Consider the following 22,124-nt stretch of genomic DNA (forward strand, 5'->3'; position numbering starts at 1 on the left):
ATGCAGTCTAATACAGCCCTGTTTTTTTTTTTTGGGGGGGGGGACTGAAATTGGGACTGAAGTCGTGTAATGAACGTTAGAGAAGAGATGAAAAATCTCCGTCTGAAAGAGAGGACTATTAACAGGATGGATTAATAAATGGCGCTGTGTGGATCCCATCCAAAGTTCCACCCATTCAAGGCTTTTATCACTCAGACACACATTGTGCCCAGTCAGTCAGGAAGAGCTCTTCGCTGAAAGCTGATAAAAACAGTGTGTGTTCCAGCAAAAACAATGCACTTGAACCTTGGAGGGTAAAAAGACCTTTCCATGTGAAACATTTGGGGTGTCAAATCTTCCCTGCCTGGGTGTTTAAAAAAAATAAATTAATAAAAAAAAAAAAAAACACTACAAATGTGGTGTGATCTTCAGCTCCTAGCCTCAAGGAAATATTTTAATCAATGAGAACGCTTGCACTCTACCAGCCCTTAACTGGGCTCACGCTAGCCGCTCGCACGTCCACAAATTGCTAAGTTTTATTCCAATTTGCAAAAAGAAAATTATCAGTATTCGCATTTTATGCGAAAGTCATTTAAAGTTTAAGCAAAATCCATCAAACAATTGCAATTTCTCAAGATAAACAGTACCTTTCCTGTCCATCTTCGATGTTCTGATTTATAACCAACGCCCCCGAGTTTCGAAGCTTCTTATTGGTTGACCGCAAATTACGTCTTCCAATAGCATCGGACTTTACATATAAAATGATCAATTTCCGAGTTGCGCTGATAATGTCGGCAATTCTCGCTCATTAGTGAACAAGATTATAGCGAGGTTTGTTTAAAATAAATTATCCGACTTTACGTATGAGAAAAACTTATCTAAAAAGTGAGATAACATATCAGAATATTCTGTTAGCTTTCTCAGTTAGGGATAAAAACACGATATAACCATTCTAAAGACGTATTTTCTACATAATATCAACCCTGACAGAACTTTGGAAGAACTCACAGATGAACCAGGATATATTGACCAATGGCTCTTTTCCACTACCCTTTTCAGCTCACTTCAGCCCGACACGGCTCGCATTTCGACTACCTCAGAGCGGCGTGACTCAGCTCGCTTCAGCCCTACTCAGCACCCAAAACTCACACGGTTTTGGAGTGGGGCTGAAGCGAGCCAAACCGAGCCGAGTGGGGCTGGGGGCGTGAGGAGGCACTCCCCTGTGCACTGATTGGTGAGGAGGAGTGTCCTCACATGCCCACACACGCCCCGCGAGCACGCTGGGATCTGTAAACACCGTAAACCTGGAAGAAGAAGAATTACGAAAATTTCTGAAGCCTTATGCGCCTCGCCTCATCTATACGCTCTTGCCAGTATCTGTTGCCGTTGTCGGTGACAACAAGCCACAGCACCAAGACCAGCAACACTAACGACTCCATGTTTACTGTTTACTCTCCGGGTCGTGAGACTACCGCTTAAAAGGTTATTGATGTCACTGTTTGCGCCGCCTAACGACATCACGTGACGTCCACCCACTTTCGCTAACTCCACCCAATGTGTCCACCCACTTCCAGCCAGCACGGTTCAGCGCGGTTGTAGTCGAAATGCAACTCCAACAGCCCAACTCAGCACGGCACGGCTCAGCCCAACTCAGCCGCGTTGGTAGTGGAAAAGCGGCACAAGTGTACCTTGTTTTCAGAGCGTTTTGACGCACATGGTTCAAAGTTTTGACTGCAAGTATTTCATTTGAGAAATTAATGGTGAATATCATTATATTTGGGTTATGAGATTAATTTATAAGAAACAACCATTGATTTTAACTCCCTGAGCTCCCTTCATCCTACCCATAAAGACCCCCCCCCCCAAACACACACACGGATCCCAATTATACACACACACATACCCACACAATCCCAATCACACACATACACACATCTCAATCATGAACACACACACACACACACACACACATAATCCCAACCACACACATACACACATCTCAATAATGAAAACACACACACACGAGGCAATACCAGTGGTTGAGATGTTAAAATAGAATTTTGAAAAAAAATAAAATTAAAAATAAAATGAATATATTAGCAAGGCCAGCCACTGATATTGGTCAAGTCAGACACTGATGTTGGCCAGGCCAACTTGGCCAGTTCAAGTTTATACATGACCTGATAGAGTTGGAAGCCACTCACCATGCAGTCATGTTACACAGCCAGTCAGCATACTACAGAGGGTGACTAAGGGCTAAAAGGTGCATAGATAGCAAAGAATGCAAAGCACATCACACCAGATGTTAGATATAATTATAATGAAAAATATGGACTCCGTAAACCAGATTAAGCGGGTTAAATTAAACACACAATTTCATTACATATATACAGTTGAAATGATCAAAATAAGAGGATTCAAGAATAAATAAGCATGCTATGAACATAAATCAAGAGCATGGAAAGACAAAGGCAGGAAACAAGCTTGCAAACACTATTGAAACACCAACAAACTACAATAACAATTCATTTTTCAATATTATGTCGGTGCAAGAAACATTTAGAAGTATACCATATCTTGCTAAAAAAAAAAATTGTTCTTTTAGCATTTCTTGCCAAGCAAAATTGCAAATTGCTAAAGAAAAATTTGAGTCTTTAGCACTTTTCACTAAAACAATTTGGGTCCTAGAGTGAGCACAGCCTTAAGTTAAGACAAAGCGTGGTAAGACATAAAAGAATGGCTTGGTCTTACTGCAGCTCTGTCCATTCAACTGTCTGTACGGAGTTAACAGCAGATAACAAGGAGATTCTTTGGCTTTTGCTCACCTCTTGGCAATCATATGGTAGATTATACAGAATTTCTTTACTTACTATCACGGTTAAAGGGCTGATGACACGAACATGACTCTATGCAATTTCTTAAATAAACTATACAACATGGCAAACATGTTAGATTTCTGTTATAATTACGTGAAAAGAAGCTGTTGTTACGCAAATATCCAACTTTTAATTGCACAGTGCAAGAAAACTGGGTCCGTGGCTCGCGGCCACGTTGTGACGTCAGCGGAAGAACACGCTGCGGTTCACTGGGCGTTCTACTCATAGACATCCTATGGTTCTACTCTGGTTCTACTCAATGGAAATGGCGCATGAAAACGCCGGTGAACTCTCTAGTGCTAGCTCTTCCTCTTCTGGGAGTCTAGAATTGTGTTGATCTCTTCTGAATAGAATCTATGATAGCCTACCCTCTTTACCCTTTGCCTCTCGTTGCTAGGCGGCAGTTACATGAAAGCCGCAAGCTTTCACAAGCAAATACATGACTGATATCACGCCGACTTTATGATTACATTTATGATTATCATGTAGAATCTATAGCTCTACGTACCTTTATCTTATGTCGTTTCACAACACATGTTCTGACAGGAGGACTGTCTTTGGATCCGGCATAGCTACTAGTAGACCCCCTCCGGAATACTGGCAGTGTTGCCAGATTGGGATTTTTCCCGCCCAGTTGGGCGGTTTCAAGTGCATTTTGAACATATTTTGGGCTGGAAAACGTCAGCAGTATCTGGCAACAGATACTGCTGACGTTTTCCAGCCCAAAATATGTTCAAAACCCACCAAAATGCACTTGAAACCGCTCAACTGGGCGGGAAAAATCCCAATCTGGCAACACTGTGTAGGCACTGCTGATGGTAGTAACACACGTTTATGATGAACTGAACACCCAAGAGATTCTTTTAAGCTGGGAAGGGTGTCAAAACAATCCAAATCGAAGTGTTCAGAGCACAGGACGGATGTTGGTGAGGGTTCCCACTTGTCACGAGTGCGCCTGACTTGCTTCACCCACTTCGCATGCAGCTCGGGATCTCTGGGAAACTTGAATAAACTTACCCCATCCTTGTAGGTTTTGGAGCAAAAGCCGGCAACACAACACGAAGGCATAATAACTAATATTATATATATATATATATATATATATATATATACACACACACACACACACACCGTATTTTCTGGACTATAGAGCGCACCTGTATATAAGCCGCATCCGCTCTATTTTTAAAAAAAATAAAAAAGATATACAAGCCGCACCGGGCTATAAGCCGCAGATCTCTATGTTGAAAAATTAGATATTTACTGCATGTACAGAACGATTTTGTACTGTAAATGTACATGTATGTACCTGAACAGATTCTTTCCGAACAGTGCCTTTTAACACGGCAGCAACTTTGCTGATTAACACGGAACAGAACCAAGAGAAAATAACCGGTATTTATTTACCTTCATTTCTCCTGTGTTTGAAACCACAAGTCACTTTAATCATCTCCAACGTCTCACCATAGATTCACTGACGCTAAGCTTGCGTGCAGCAGCGCGGTTTCCTTCCTGGATAGCAAGCTTGATGGCCTTCAACTTAAAACTTGCATCATACGAACTTCTTCGTGTGGTTTCCATGATGAAGGGGCGAGGATTTGAAAATAATTACCAGTTAGTAATTTGTCGTGCGTGTTCTATCTGCTAAAGATCTGCTAATTCTTCTTTGCATTGATTTTTCGTCTATCTTATTTTTGATTCTACTTCCGGTTAGAGCGCCCCTAGCGGTGGAAGAAAAATCCACAGAATAGCCGCACCTTTGTATAAGCCGCATGGTTCAAAACCTAGGAAAAAAGTAGCGACTTATAGTCCAGAAAATACGGTATATATATATATATATATATATATATATATATATATATATATAAAATGTATAATAATAATACTAATAATGACAAACTGAACACCTGTCGCATCAACAATAAACTGGTAAGTGAGGAGGAAGGTTCTTTCGCTGACGTCATATAGCTCCTCCTCCTCCTCCTCCTGGGTGCTGCAGCCCCGTCAAATTTGCCCAAATAGCTGCGTTTTTTATTATAACTTGTAAAATAGGCGCCTTCGTGAATTAATATATGGATCATCGGGAATTACTTTTTATGTTATAAAACATCGCCAAAGATGTCAAAAACGTGTCATCAGCACTTTAAGGCACTAATCCCTCTGAACACTAGAATTTACATACACCCAGTCACAATAATGAGGGTATTCATTTTGTAATAAGAAATATGAGCATTTTCATTTGCACAGCCCAAATTTGTCAGTTGAAAATGCCAAGAGATATGATGCAGAATATAAAAAAACTGAACAGCCAGGGAGCTATCTAATAAATGGAGAATAAAAAAAAAAAAAAATCTGATTTCCATTAAGGTAACACTTTACAACATGTAAACTTGAACTCACGAATAGGCTATAAGCAAGAGCAGCATTCCCTCAGTTGAAGAACATTTGGAACTCAAAGGAACAGACTCTGCAAACGAAGATCAGGCTGTTCAACTCCAGCATCAAGTCGGTTCTTCTACTGTATATGGAGCAGAAACCTGGAGGACAACTGTGGCAACAATGAAAAAAGTGCAGACTTCTATCAACACCAGTCTGCGAAGGATCCTTCCGATTTGCTGGCCAAACACCATAAACAACCAGGACCTCTGGCAGAGAACCAACCAGCTTTCTGCAGAAGAGGAGATCCTGAGACGGTGCTGGAGGTGGATCGGCCACACACTCTGCAAGCCAGACCAAACAAGCGCTCACCTGGAATCCCCAAGGCAAGACGAACAGAGGACGGCCCAAAAACACGTGGCGCCGAGACCTTGAAGCCAACACCAAAAGAATAGGATAGACCTAGAGGGGATAGCCCAAGGCCGAGATGCCTGGAGATCCCTTGTCAGCAGCCTATGCCTCAAAAGGGGTAGAAGACGAAAGTAAACTCATCTCATCTCATTATCTCTAGCCGCTTTATCCTGTTCTACAGGGTCGCAGGCAAGCTGGAGCCTATCCCAGCTGACTACGGGCGAAAGGCGGGGTACACCCTGGACAAGTCGCCAGGTCATCACAGGGCTGACACATAGACACAGACAACCATTCACACCTACGGTCAATTTAGAGTCACCAGTTAACCTAACCTGCATGTCTTTGGACTGTGGGGGAAACCGGAGCACCCGGAGGAAACCCACGCGGACACGGGGAGAACATGCAAACTCTACACAGAAAGGTCCTCGCCGGCCACGGGGCTCGAACCCGGACCTTCTTGCTGTGAGGCAACAGCGCTAACCACTACACCACCGTGCCACCCTATATTAGAACAATATTGATTTTAAAAATGCCTTTTGCTTTTATGCTAGGTTATGGTAAAGTTGCCCTATAAGTTCTACATTTAAATAAATAAATCTATTTCTTCATTCACTCTGCACAAGCCCGGTTATGGAGATGTTCTCTGGTCTGTCTACTGATGCATCTTTGAAGCTTAATTTGCCGACGCTGAATAGGCCCCAGTGTCATATAATAGCCAGACTGTATTAAAACCACCTCTGCACCTCTGAATATATTCTCATTATGAATTAATCACCTGTTACAGACTATAAAAAGCTTCTGACTGAATTTGGCACCAAAATCTAATTTTAGGTCACAAACCAATGCGCGCACAAAAAATATAGTGTAAAAATTAGCAACAAAAGAATCAATTTCTTTTCTCAGAACGCACACTAAAGTCCATTCTACACCCTAAAGACAAATATGGCCTGCAGAATGAAGCCAAGCAACACTATACACACACAATTAGGCCTGATATTCAGTTCACCAACAGAGCAACACTGCCCTGCATCTGCATTAATTTAACAAAACAATTACACTAATTATATGCCGTTGCCCGACAGCGAGCGTTATACTTGTAATTACATCAAGTAAATTTTCATCTCATCTCATTATCTCTAGTCGCTTTATCCTGTTCTACAGGGTCGCAGGCAAGCTGGAGCCTATCCCAGCTGACTACGGGCGAAAGGCGGGGTACACCCTGGACAAGTCGCCAGGTCATCACAGGGCTGACACATAGACACAGACAACCATTCACACTCACATTCACACCTACGGTCAATTTAGAGTCACCAGTTAACCTAACCTGCATGTCTTTGGACTGTGGGGGAAACCGGAGCACCCGGAGGAAACCCACACGGACACGGGGAGAACATGCAAACTCCACACAGAAAGGCCCTCGCCGGCCCCGGGGCTCGAACCCGGACCTTCTTGCACTACTCCTTCACTGCCTTATCTTTATATATTTTGCTGCTGCAGCGCTTGAATGAAGTGGTCTCACAGTCTCGCTGCGACAGTTATTTCCTCTGTGCGAGAGTTGTTCAGAAAGTCAGGTTGCCCCACGCGCAACTTGATTTTTGGGGCATAGAAAATGATCCCTTTACAAGTGGCGTGGCACGGGCTTTAATATATGCCAGCTGAAATAAACAGCGGGTTGACTGATGACGTCCCGCCTGTGTGGCGCACGTGAGCAGCGCCTTAGTGACTAAGCTGGCATATATTAAAGCCCGTGCCGCGCCGCTTGTAAAGGGATCGTTTTGTATGCTCCAAAAATCAAGTTGCGTGCGGGGCAACCTGACTTTCTGAACAACTCTCGCACAGAGGAAATAACTGTCGCGGCGAGACTGCGAGACCACTTCATTCGAGCGCTGTGCTGTAACAATGCAAATTTCCCCTTGTGGGATAATTAAAGGCGATCACTGTGCCACCCCTGTCTCATCTCATTAATCTCTAGCCGCTCATCCTGTTCTACAGGGTCGCAGGCAAGCTGGAGCCCATCCTAGCTGACTACAGGCGAGAGGCGGGATACATCCTGGACAAGTCTCCAGGTCATAGACACTGACAACCATTCACACCTACGGTCAATTTAGAGTCACCAGTTAACCTAATCTGCATGTCTTTGGACTGTGGGGGAAACCGGAGCACCCGGAGGAAACCCAAGCGGACACGGGGAGAACATGCAAACTCCGCACAGAAAGGCCCTCGCTGACCACGGGGCTCGAACCCAGACCTTCTTGCTGTGAGGCAACAGCGCTAACCACTACACCACCGTGCCGCCCACATCAAGTAAATTAATTTATTAAATATATTAAACAAAAGGTTTTGAAATGAAAAGATCACCTATCGTAACACACAAATCCAGAGTAAAACGCTGCGATCTCTGACTCTAACATGACCGTGCACTGTGAATGCCAACCTCAGCACGGTTACTAATTTAAACCATACGCTGCGTTAAATCATACAGACTCATCCTTTCCACATAAACAGCATCAAATTTTACTCTTACTACAAGCACAACCCCTCACAAAAAATGTAAATGTCATGCCAAATGTGCAAAACAAATCTAAATAAAATAAATCCAACATTAATCTAGTGTATTACAGTCCTAGTTGCACCTGCCATATTAAATCACAATAAAAATGCGGTTTAAATTAACAATATGGCTTCCACCCTCATTATTCAGAATAATGAAGGTGGAAGAAATTTCACTTGATAGAGCACTTCCTATTATTTTACATTTATGTTCTGAAAGTTATACAGTGTGCACAGTTTAACAAAGGCACAAGATATTAAATCAAGCTCATAGAGTCACGATGCGTGTGCAGAATGTAGGCCATTTTATCAGATGTTTAATTCACAATTTGTGACTAGTCCAAGCAGTGTTGTAGTCGAGTCACTAAACCTCGAGTCAGAGTCCAGTTTTGAGTCCCCAGTGTTCAAGTCAGAGTCAAGTCCAAGTCATTAAAGAAAACTGAGTCGAGTCCATTCTTGATCCGAGTCGAGTCCGAGAACAAAGACTCCACCCGCACCGTTTGACGGTGGCTGTTGCTGCCTTTATGTGAAAGCGTCTCTGCTACTGTGCTGGACTAACGTTACTGCTCGACTGCCCCATTTTAGTTAATAGGCTACAGATATTGCTCAGCAAGCCCCGCCCACTATCAACAGGGCAAATAACATGACAGAGGATTAACACTCGCTAGTTCATCACTCAGCAAGCCTCGCTATCAACAGAGCAATGACCATAGCGTGTCACTTCCTTCTCTGGGTGGAGTCTTGCCAAATGACGATTGAAGTTCGAGGTTGTCCCCGTCATCTCCTCGATAGTTTTTCTACATATGGAACACACAGCAGTGCATTTTTTCCCACTGCACGAGAAGTCTGTATAAGCAAAGCGGACAATCCTAGGGCCGTTCTCTCCAGGCATTTTAGTGCCATTAACGTTAATTTGTTCCTGAACATCACGTATGAACAGGTCAATGTGCATTCTCTTGCACGAAATTAGTATAAAAATTAATGTAGATATAAATACCTTATGCCAGGGGTTTTCAAAGTGTGGGAGAGTCAGCCCCCCCTCAGAGAGCAAATAAACAACAGCGCCCCCCCCTACAATTTTTGTTGTTGCTATACTTAATGTTCCATTCGTATTTAAAAAAATGGTTGTTGTACACATTTTTATTTTTTTCTTTTACACATTTTAAACATATGAGCTTTTTGAAAACATCTTTTTTTACACATTTAAAACGAGCTTTTTTAAAACTTTTTTTTACACATTTTAAACGTGCTTTTTTTAAAAAAACATCTTGTTTTACACATTTTAAACATCTGTGCTTTTTTTAAAACCTCTTTACACATTTTAAACATCTGTGCTTTTTTTAAAACCTTTTTTACACATTTTAAACATCTGTGCTTTTTTTAAAACATCTTTTTTACACATTTTAAACATCTGTGCTTTTTTTAAACATCTTTTTTACACATTTTAAACATCTGTGCTTTTTAAAACCGTTTTTACACATTTTAAACATCTGTGCTTTTTTTAAAACCTCTTACACATTTTAAACATCTGTGCTTTTTTTAAAACCTCTTTTACACATTTTAAACATCTGTGCTTTTTTTAAAACCTTTTTTACACAATTTAAACATCTGTGCTTTTTTAAAACATCTTTTTTACACATTTTAAACATCTGTGCTTTTTTTTAAACATCTTTTTTACACATTTTAAACATCTGTGCTTTTTTTAAAACCTCTTTTACACATTTTAAACATCTGTGCTTTTTTTAAAACCTCTTTTTTACACATTTTAAACATCTGTGCTTTTTAAAACCTCTTTTTACACATTTTAAACATCTGTGCTTTTTTTTTTTTAAGATTTTTTTGGGGGCTTTTTTCACCTTTTTATTGGATAGGACAGTGTAGAGACAGGAAATGAGCGGGAGAGAGAGACGGGGAGGGATCGGGAAATGACCTCGGGTCGGAATCGAACCCGGGTCCCCGGATTTATGGTATGGCGCCTTATCCACCTGAGCCACGACGCCCCCACATCTGTGCTTTTTAAAACATCTTTTTTTTTTTACACATTTTAAACATCTCATAGCATCGTTAGCTAGCACCTCTTGGCAGACAACACACTGTGGCAGTGGAGAATCTTCAGATCCAGTCCATGAAAATCCAAACTTTAAATAATTGTGGTCATACTTCCTTCTTTTTTTGCTTGGCCCAGACTCTGTCTCCTCACTCACTGTATCTTTAGGTACTAAAAATCGATCCATTTTGTCTCTGGCAAAGGCTAGCTGAAGTTCGCTAAATGTCCGCAATAGTAACTTATTCTGGTTTATTTTTCCTCACGTTGCGCCCCCCCGAAGAACTCTGGCGCCCCCTAGGGGAGGTGCGCCCCACACTTTGAAAAGCCCTGCCTTATGCCAAATTATTATGGCATGTTACAAAAAAAATAAAGAAAATAAATCAGAGTCCTCGTCTTCAATTTACGAGTTCGAATGCAGTTAATGCACGAGTCCAAGTCATCAGTGCTCAAGCCATGAGTCCTTAAAATTAGGACACGAGTCAGACTCGAGTCCGAGTCCTGGACTCAAGCACTACAAGCCTGGGTCCATGTAAGAAAATAATGCTGTAGCTCAATATGGGCATTCAGCTTGAAACATGAGAGAAAGAGTGATGGGAGAGAAACAGTGAAAATACAAAAGAGAAGGCAAGCGAGAATTAAAACAAGTTCGATTGAGACAGTGGCAGAAAAGCAGTAAAGAGAAAAGTCCGTGACAAACACAGAAAGAAACCATGAGGGAAGGAGACGGAGTAAAAGAAAGAATAAGAGAAACAGCAAGGAGATGATGTGCTCGATGATATGTTTACTTAATACAGTGTGTAGCATTTTCAACATACCTCACCAGAAATAATAATCTTCGGTCTTAGCCATGAGGGCTTTAATTGTGTTCTCCCAGACTTTTAATGGTTTAATGCAAAACCCATAGCATTAAGCAGATGAAGCATCCATCCACCAGTTAAAGGTACAGAGCTGAATAACTGGCTGTGTGTAATGTCACTAATAAGACAGAAAATAGATGGTGTTTATTTCTAATCAATGTCATAATGACTTAATTGATTCAATCTCCCACATCATTATGAGGGCGAAATCGTAGTGCCACTCATTAAGAGAATGATCATTAGTGAGACAAAGGCTTGCTGATATGCCACTGCTCCACATATGAGCACTAACTCGAGGATTATGCTGATCATACCCTTGCTTGTTCACAGAGTTTATATTGTGGCAGAAAACCAATGAAGTTTTTAAAACTTTGTGCTGCGATAGGCCTAGAGGAAAAAAAAAAAAAACAGTAAAGTCATTCTGAATAAATCTGAGGGTAATTACACACAAGAGTTTGATGTATTTTTAAGTTTCAGTTCTACAATCCCAATTCCAAAAAAGTTGGGACGCTGTGTAAAACAGAAATAAAGAGAATGTGAAGATTTGCAAAATCATAGAAACCCTATATTTCACTGAAAATAGTACAAAGTCAACGTATCAAATGTTGAAACTGAGAAATTTTATTGTTTTTGGAAAAATAGATGCTCATTTTGAATTTGATGTCAGCAACACATTTCAGAAAATTTGGGACGGGGCAACAAAAGACTGAAAAAGTTCTGTAATGTTAAAAAAAAAAATTGGTTAATTGGCAACAGGTCAGTAACATGACTGGGTATAAAAAGAGCATCCAAGAGAGGCTGAGTCTCTCAGAAGTAAAGAGGGGGAGAGGTTTACCGCTCTGTGAAAAGAGTTCATTACTGCATCCACAAATGCAAGTTACAACCAGATATAAACAATATCCAGAAACACCGCCACCTTCTCTGGGCCCGAGCACTTTTACGATGGACTGAGGCGAAGTGGAAAACTGTTCTGAGGTCTGATGAATCAAAAGTAGAAATTCTTTTTAGAAATCATGGACATCACGTCCTCCAGGCTAAAGAGGAGAGGGACCATCCGGCTTGTTATCAGCACACAGTTCAAAAGCCAGCATCTGTGATGGTATGAGGGTGCATTAGTGCACAGGACATGGGTAGCTTGTACATTTGGGAAGGCATCATTAATGCTGAATGATATATACACGGTTCAGAGCAATATGCTGCCATCCAGACAAAATCATTCAGGGAAGGTCTTCCTTCTTTCAGCGAGACAATGCCAAACCGCTTTCTGCACATATTAAAACTGCATCGCTCTGTAGTAAGAGAGTCTGGGTGCTAAACTGGCCTGCCTGCAGTCCAGACCTGTCTCCCATTTAAAACATTTGGCACATTATGAAGCGCAATATACAATAAAGGAGACCCCGGTCTGTTGAGCAACTGAAGTTGTATATCAGGCAAGAATAGGACAACATTTCTCTTTCAAAACTACAGCAACTGGTCTCCTCAGTTCCCGAACGTTTACAGAGTGTTGTTAAAAGTAGAAGTGATGCAACACAGTGGTAAACATGCCCCTGTCCCAACTTTTCTGAAACGTGTTGCTGACATCAAATTCAAAATGAGCATATATTTTCAAAAAACAATACAATTTCTCAGTTTCAACAGCTGATATGTTGTCTGTTGTCTTTGTACCATTTTCAATGAAATATAGGGTTTCCAAGATTTGCAAATTATCGCATTTTGTTTTTATTTAGAGTTTACACAGTGTCCCAACTTTTTTGAAATTGGGGTTGTAGTTTGGAGTTTCTGTAAAATGCTCTCAAGTGGGGCTTCCAAGTGGCGCAACAGAAAAACTGTTAAAAAAAAAAAAAAGAACGAGTTCGAACTCCAATGATGCCACAGCCATCCATGACTGGGAGACAAGAGAGCAAAACTGGCTGTGCTTTCTTGGTGAAAGGGATGGAATAATCTCCCTCTTGCCCGTCACTCACAGTGACACTAGCCAATTGTGGGCGTCTGTGAGCTCATATATGCAGACGAGCATGGATAGCACTTTCCTCCGAGTGAGATGCGGTTGCTTGGCTTCACGTCTCACACCAACTTGTAGCTGTTGGATAATAGGGAAGAGCTGGTGAGTGGGTGGGAATTGGCCAAGACCACATTAGGGAGAAAATGGGGGATAGATTGAAACACCAAGTGTATATAAATAAAGCCCACTTTTGTTGCAGGCCTGCAACCTTTTCCCCTCAAGCCCCACAACTGCTAGACTAATGCCAAAACCCAGGAGACTAAGGAAGATTTACCATCATGGAGTCATTACTCTTTGTTGAGATCATCCAGACCCTCGCCAACATCCACCAAATTCAGCATCAAGCCTTTGTCCTGCTGCACACAGAGCAGGAGCAGCAATTTCAAGTGCTTCTCCAGGCCCAACCTACTGGAGTACCCGGACCTTATGCAGGCGAGAATCGTCCAATTTCTGGGCCAAAAAAAAATTGTCGCAGCATTTAGTCCCCACCTCACCCATCCCATGATCTTGGGGACAAATTGGCCAGCATTCCCTAGTCTGTGGAGGGAATGTGTGTGGATGGGTCCTGTATTAGTATAGAACAGGGCTGGAGGTGTGCAGCAATGGCTGGGGAGGCACTACTAGGGCTGTCAATGTCTGCTCCATACCAGGAAGACACCGAGGATAGGGAGGACTCTGCCTCCTGGCCCTACAGGGGAATCCCCCTCAGGGATTTTCTGTTGGAGGAGACACAAGGCGAAACCCTCTAGCATGCCTTCAACCAAGAGAAGGGAGCTGATGGTCAGTGCCTTCAGCCTCATACTGCACTCTCCTTTCCCTATTTTGCAATTGTTAAAGATTTATAAAGGTGATGCAAGACATTCAAACAAAAGAGGAAATGACCCAATTGTTGGTCCCAAAGAAGCAGGTGATGTCATGAATGTCAGCTGGTGAATCTGCCAGGCACCCCAAAAGTGTCACTGCACCTTCTTTCATTAACTGATGTCCCATTTGAAAGAATTAACATGAACCTTCTTTGGCCACTAGACTAGACAGCATGGAGGCCTCACTCTGTGTTAGTTTTAGTGGGCTACACAACATAATCCACAAAAGCTGTCCTGCTCTCTCTACAAGCAGTGTGGCAGAGGCACTCTTCTGTGTTATCTCCTGAGTCATGCTTAAAAACATGATTCGTAGTTCATTCACAAGGATGCTCAGAATAAGTGGCTCAAACCCCTGTTATTTGCAATACAAGAGGTCCCACAAGCTTCCACGGGGTTTTCCCTATTTGAACTATTGTATGGGTGCAGGCCCCATAGTATCTTACACATCATTACAGAAAATAGGGAGGAGGACCTTCTAATAGTAAAAGTGAAATTCAGTACATTCTTGACCTGAGAGCAAAACCCCATGGCGGTTGGAAAAAGTAGACTATAAAGTCAGGATGAAGGGAGGCAACGAGCTTCAAATATACCAACTTAAACTCCTAAAACTGTGGAGACCTCCATGGAGAACACCTCTTGCCATCCCAGAGGGCACAGGTTGCCAATCTGGAAGAGGAATTTTCTGATGCGTTTTCATCTCCGCACCGTTGCACAAACCTCATAGAGCATCACAATAAAACTCCTCCGGGTGTGTTTGTATGCAGCTGCCTGTACCAGTTACCTAAACACAAAAAAAAATGTTTCAAGAGGAACTCAAGTCTATGAACATGGGAGTAATTGAGGAGTCCAACAGTGATTGAAGCAGCCCAGTGGTCTTAGTGCCCAAGACTGAAGGATTGGGCTGTTTTTATGATGGCTTTAGAAAAGTCAGCATGGTGTCTAAATTTGATGTGTATCCAGTGCCTCACATTAACAAACTGCTCAATCAGTTAGGCATGGCTCAACACTTTTATTCAACACTAGAGTTAACAAAGGCATATTAGCAGATCCCCTTGACTCCACTATAACGTGAGAAAATTGGCTTTTCCACTCCGTTTGGTTTACAGCAATTCGTTACCCTTCCGTTTGGATTATTCAGCACTCCAGAGATGTTCCAATGACTCATGGACAGAATGCACATAATGCACATCTGGCTGCCTGTCGTCTTCTTTAGGCTGCTCCCATTAGGAGTCGCCACAGCCGATACATTCCACATATTTGATTTGGCATAGGTTTTACACCAGATGCCCTTCCTGATGCAACCCTCCCCAGTCTATCTGGGCTTGGGACTGGCACCAAGTATGCACTGGCTTGTGCAATCCCAGTGGCTGGGTATTTTATGTAGTTTGCAGGTCTTTGGACTGTGGGGGAAACCGGAGCACCCAGAGGAAACCCACGCAGACACAGGGAGAACATGCAAACTCAACACAGAAAGGCCCCCGTCAGCCATGAGGTTTGAACCTGGAACTTTCTTGCTGCCTTATATACCACTGTGCTTCCTGTCTAGCTGGCATTATTATTTATAGTAAATGATTGGCAGTGGCGCATGCAGCATCTGAGGGCTGTCCTGAGATCACCGAGACGGGTAGGGATCAAAGCAAACTGTGCGATTGGACAGGTGGAAGTATGGTATCTGGGCTTCCACTTGGGCCAGGGGCAGGCACATTCTCAAATTGATAAGACAGGAGCAATTGTGGCCTGCCTGAGAGCAAAGACCAAACAGGAGGTGTATATCAGCCACAACCTCTCTGTGCAAGAGGCATAGTACAGCACCATTGAGAAAGAGTGTCTGGACAATAAGTGGATGGTCCTCAGCCATTTAAGTTTGAGGTGGTCTACAGGCTTGGGGTGCAGATAGTTGTGGCAGATTTCCTCACTTGACTGGTGGGGGGAAAAGGGGTTTGTCGACGGCAGGACAGACGGCTCAAGTGCCAGTTTGTGAATGGAGGGCGAAGGTGGGAAAGGTGAGTGGTAAGGTGCTTCACCTGTGAGGGATTTTTTTTGTTAACGATTGTTCTGTGTTGAAGGGCAAAGAAGAGCGAGACAAAAGTGGCAAGAGAGAGAGTGCTGATCAACATGGGAGTTGTTTGCATGCATGCGTGTGTTGAATGTGCTAAAATCACTGAAAAGTGAAAGCTGCAAGAAATAAAGTGCACCTTTACATTGTCGCAAGCCTGCCCCGATCTCCTCATACATTACAGCCACTACAAATATATTTTTGTCTATGCAATATTTTTAACATTACAGAAGAAAGATATTTTTATTGTAGATGGAGTTACTTTTTTTTTTTTACACAATTAAAACAAACACTTGGGATGATTGGAATCATACAAAGTTTGTTCCTTTTTCAAATGTATGTGGAAAGTTTGAGAACATTCATCAGGGAAGCACTGAGAGTTGGTGTGTGTGGTGTGTGAGAGAGAGTGAGAAAGAGAGCTGAGGGGATTAAGAGGGTGGAACGATAGAGATTGAATTTACCTTGGTTTACCTTCATTATATCCCAAAGCATCATTAATACATATACAAACACATACAAGCGAGGAGCAAAAATAAACACAAAGAAAGCTAACACACATCAGGAAATGCGATTTATTTAGAGACCATTTCTGTTAAAGGTATCCTGATGTACTGCCAGTTCATTAGGTACACCAACAGTGCCCTCCAGAATTATTGGCACCCTTCCTAAATTTGTATAAAATATATACACCACTTGCTGAAAGAGATCTTATTTGCATTCAAAAATGACATAAGTGACATGAATTAAAAAAAAAAAATCTTCAGAAGGTATCAGGCTACCATATTGTTCATGCTAATAATCCATTTTGGCAGGAATTCATGATACCAACACTCTTACCAAGTTCCAAGATGTTTCACCCCAAAACCTGGTTTCCTCTGCCAGGAGGTTACGACTTGGCTGTAGATGGAGCTTCCAACAGTACAAAGACCCACATGTACAGCCAGTAAATTAGGAAGGCAACGCATGTAGTATAATTCTTCACTCCATCACACAGCCCTCATGAGTCGGTCCTGCTGATAGTAAACAGCTCGGCTCTGTGGACTCATATCTGCACCAAATGATGGAGCTTCTGCTCAACAGAGAAGTGTTTTCCATTGTCAAGAGAATGGAAGTTTTGATCCAGGAGTCAAGACCAGAATTCATCAGCCCAGGCAACTTTCTTTAACTTTGGCTCACTTCCACTCAATTTTGGTAATGAGCTTTCTTTTTCTTTACTGACATTACCTGCACCCACACATTGTTTGGCTGTTACCCATCTGAAATATCAGATGTCTGATAAATGGTTTATTTTTGACATTCTACAAAACAGCATTGCATGTGATCATTATTAATGTCATTCTTCTTTGACCCCTGTGATAACTCCTAGGTTTTTATTTTCTGCTTTTTGCACCATTGCTTCTTACTTCTTCAAAACATTTGTGAATTAAATGTCAGAATATTCGGGAGCACTGGCAAAAACCCAGACGGACTATAATGGCATACCAAAGGTCACTTCTTTTTGCCAAAGGCTCATTAGGTCTGTCAAATGTTTGAATCAAGACATAACAGGAAAAATACATTCATTTTTATATGTAACTAATGTTAACATCACGATGGCAAAAAAGGCACTCCTCACCTGACTTCACATGAATGCACGCTGAGCTCTTTGTGCAGGAGGCCACTCGTCAGGTTATACACCAGCACCGAACCATTACTCGAACCTGAAGAATACACAATTACACTGGTTCAATCAATGGTCATCATATAAATGTCATCCTGAGTCCTGACCTTTTGAGTCACTCTGAGTGGCTGTTAAAGATCAACCATCAACATGCCAAAAATACTCTTCAGTCATTTCACACACACACAGCATTTTTGAGCTTTCCTTGACATGCAACAGAAACGTTCATTGGCAAAACTAATACGTTATCATATTCAAGTGTGCAATTATTATTCAAAAATCTACTAACTGCAGTGTTAAAGTGTCTGAATTATGGAAGGCACGAGAGGCCCTTCATATAATCTTTTCTTATTCACCTTGTTATCCCGAGATAACGACATAATTAATTCAGGATCTCGAGAAAACAACACAACTAATTCGAGATCTCGAGAAAACAAAACAATTATTCCGTGATCTCAAGAAAACAAGACAATTATTCCGTGATCTCGAAAAAACAAAGCAATTATTTCATGATCTCGAGAAAACAGCTGAGATTTCCAGCAGAGCTGCGCCCCCCTGTGGGTCAGACAACGAAGACTTAGAAATTGGCGGACATGTAACAGAGCAGAAATGGCTTTTTACGATGCCTTGAGAGAGAGGGGGGCCAGTCTTCTGCGGAGGTGCCGCAGACTGATTTTGAAATTATCCCTTATTAAAAGACTTAATGCAATCTCTCCCTGTGTCAACCCCTGATCAAAATATTGCCTTATTAGGTGATCGATTATTCCAGACATTCTAATGACCAAAGTTGCGTCTATACAGAATGAGAAATAGCCCCGAAGTCAGCATATCACAAGTCTCTTGGCGCACCTGAATGAACCATTTCTCAGCTGTTTACTCGAGATCATGAAATAATTGTTTTGTTTTCTCAAGACCTCGAAATAACGGTTTTGTTTTCTCGAGATCTCGAATTAGTTGTGTTGTTTTCTCGAGATCCTGAATTAATTATGTCGTTATCTCGGGATAACAAGGTGAATAAAAAAAAAGGATTACATGAAGGGTCTCTCTCAGCTTCCGTACTGAATATTTGAAACCACTGGTGTAATTTTATCAAACTCCTGAGATAATGTGTAAGTGTGCTGCTCTTGAAAAACAGCAACAAGAATGTTCTGAGAGCACAACATCCCCGGCTAGCAACTAGGCCATAACTCTGGTAAAACGTGACTGAATTGAATGAAATTGCAAGATGTATATTACCGACATATAACAAAGAATCCTGCCAAGTTTAGTGAAATTCCTCCAAAAATTATGAGGGGAGTTGATTTCAGAAGGCGAGTACCCTTCCCGGGATGGACAGAAGGACATCGCCATGACAATCCCCCTTCGGGCCTTTCGGCCAGCGGGGGATAAAAAATGAGAAGAGAAAAAAAATATCAGTTTTTGATCAAAGTTAAATTTTTCTGCCAATAATATACAGTGTGTTCAGAAAGTATTCCGACCCCTTCACATTTCGCACACTATATTATACCATACATTTGATATAAAATGGATTTAATTTTCTTTATGGGAATTAAAATACGTGCAATGATAAAACAAAAGTTATTTTAGCAAATCTTTTAAAAATCAAAAGCTGAAATATCTTATTAGGTACAGTTGTGGTCAGAAGTTTACATACAGTGACTTGAATGTCATCTTGGATATGAATGTCATGGCAATATTTGGGCTTTCAGTAATTTCTTTGAACTGTTCTTTTTCTGTAGCAGAATGATCGTACAGCATACATCTTTAATAAAAAAAAAAACCCAAGAGAATTTGGTGCACGAGTTTTACTTTTCTTTGGGTTTTCTGAAATCAACACAGGGTCAAAATTATACATATAGGGTCAAAAATTTACATACACCTCACTTAGATTATTAATTCAGAGATGCTGAAATTTCCAAAATGTCTCTCATCTTGCCAAGGCCGAGGTCTCTTAACTTCCTGTTAGTGATCATGACTGACTACAGCTGGTAGCTTCTCTGTGCCTTCATAAAAAGGGTTTGTTTACAGCACTCATTGGATTGACCAACACGCAGTAAAATGGGAAAGTCCAAGGAGCTCAGTGCAGATCTGAGAAAGAGGATGGCAGATATACACAACTCTGGAATGTCTCTTAGAGCCATTTCTAAACAACTGCAAACTCCAAGATCAGTTCAAACAATTGTATCCAAGTTATTGTGAGGTGTAGTCACTTTGCCAAGCCACTTTGCTTCAAGAAAACCCAAACTGCCACCCTCACCTGAAAGGAAATTCATTTGAATGGTCAGAAACAACCTGGGAACCACCATGGCACAGCTCTGCCATGAACTGGAAGCTGATGGATCACTGTCTACAGTTCAGATCACCATGGACTAAGAGGCTGCTATCCAAGAAATAAACCCCTGCTCCAAAATGGACACCTTCAAGCTTAACTAAAGTTTGAAGCTGACCACATGGACAAAGAAAAAGCCTTCTGGAGGATAGCTGTATGGTCAGATAAGACAAAGATTGAGTTGTTTGGCCACAATGACCACCATGTACAGGCGGACACTGTACCAGCTGGTGGTGGTGGTAGGATCATCATGTTCTGGGGCTGTTTTGCTGCCAGTCAAACTGGTTCATTGCACAAAGTGGATGGAATAATGAAGGAGGAGGACTACCTCAGAATTCTTCAGCATAAACTTGAACACGACTTTGGAGTTAAAACAGGACAATGAACCCAAACGCGCATCAGAGCTGGTTGTGGAGGATAAAGCAGACCAACATTAGGCTTAAAACAAGTCCTGACTTCAACCCTATTGAAAATATATTTCAGAAAACCCAAAGAAAATTAAAACTTGTGCACCAAAGCACCAAATTCTCGGTTATTTTTTTTTAATTAAAGCTGTATGCTGTACAATTATTCTGCCACAGAAAAAGAACAGTTCAAAGAAATTACTGAAAACCCAAATATTGCCATGACATTCATATCCAAGATGACATTCATGTCACTGTATGTAAACTTCTGACCACAACTGTAAGTGCTAAGGCATCCTAAATTGAGCTCAGGTGCATCCTTTTTATTATATTGAGATGTCTCCAGAAGTTGTTTGGAGTCCATCTGCGGCAATTCAACTGATTAAACAAAAATTAAATTAAGATCCCTCTCCAGGATCAACACCCGCAAAGCTGTAGGACCTGACAACATTCCAGGTCATGTGCTAAAGGACTGTGCAGAGGAGCTCACAGAAGTGCTCACAGACATCTTCAACACCTCCCTGAGCCAAGCTGTTGTCCCCACCTGCTTCAAGAGCACCACCATCATCCCTGTTCCAAAGAAGGCCTCGCCATCCTGCTTCAACGACTACCGCCCTGTGGCACTGAGCCCCATCATTATGTGCTTCGAGCGGTTAGTCATGCAGCACATCAAATCCATCCTCCGTCCCTCCATGGACCCGTACCAATTTGCATATCGGGCCAATCGGTCCACTGATGATGCAATCTCCACCGCTCTCCACTCAGCTCTCACTCACCTGGACACTAAGGACTCTTACATGCGGATGCTATTCTTAGACTTCAGTTCAGCATTTAACACAATCATCCCCCAGCAGCTGATACAGAAACTGGACTGTCTAAGACTAAACACCTCCCTCTGCAACTGGTTTCTGGACTTCCTGACCGGAAGACCACAGGCAGTCCGGGTTGGCAGCAACACATCCAGCACCATCACACTGAACACAGGCACCCCCCAAGGATGTGTGCTCAGCCCCCTTCTCTTCACCCTGCTGACCCACGACTGCACACCAACACACAACAGCAACCTCTTCATCAAGTTTGCGGATGACACGACTGTGGTGGGATTCATTAACAATGATGAGTCATACTACAGGGACGAGGTGAGCCAACTGGCCATGTGGCACAGAGACAACCATCTCTCTCTTAATATGGAGAAGACGAAGGAGATGGTTGTCGACTTCTGGAGAGCCTCCACCCAGCATCTTCCACTGACCATCAATGGTGCTGCTGTGGAGAGTGTGAGCAGCACCAAGTTCCTGGGTGTGTACCTCACCGAGGATCTCTCCTGGAGCAGCAACACCACATCACTGGCCAGGAAAGCTCAGCAGTGCCTCTACTTCCTCCGCAGACTGAAAAGAGCTAGAGCACCAGTCCCTATCATGCAGACCTTCTACCGCGGAACCATCAAGAGCATCCTGACCAGCTGCATCACTGTTGCCCCTTTTCCACCAAAGCAGTTCCAGGGCTGGTTCGGGGCCAGTGCTTAGTTTGGAACCGGGTTTTCTGTTTCCACTGACAAAGAACTGGCTCTGGGGCCAGAAAAACTGGTTCCAGGCTAGCACCAACTCTCTGCTGGGCCAGAGGGAAGAACTGCTTACATCAGTGGGGGGGGCGGAGTTGTTAAGACCAACAACAATAACAAGACCGCGAAAGATCGCCATTTTTAAGCGACGAG

At 42.3% G+C, this 22,124-nt stretch overlaps 1 protein-coding gene across 1 annotated transcript in view; it reads right to left on the reverse strand.

Moving 5' to 3' along the window:
* wdr11 (WD repeat domain 11) overlaps window positions 1-22,124 on the reverse strand; it is a 411,155-nt gene that overhangs the window by 207,933 nt on the left and 181,098 nt on the right. Inside the window, exon 11 of the mRNA XM_060925398.1 lies at window positions 17,633-17,717. Coding sequence (XP_060781381.1) covers window positions 17,633-17,717 — 85 coding nt within the window. The remainder of the gene's footprint in view (window positions 1-17,632; window positions 17,718-22,124) is intronic.

This window comes from Neoarius graeffei, chromosome 7, assembly GCF_027579695.1.
Source record: "Neoarius graeffei isolate fNeoGra1 chromosome 7, fNeoGra1.pri, whole genome shotgun sequence".
NCBI classification, from domain to species: Eukaryota; Metazoa; Chordata; class Actinopteri; order Siluriformes; family Ariidae; genus Neoarius; species Neoarius graeffei.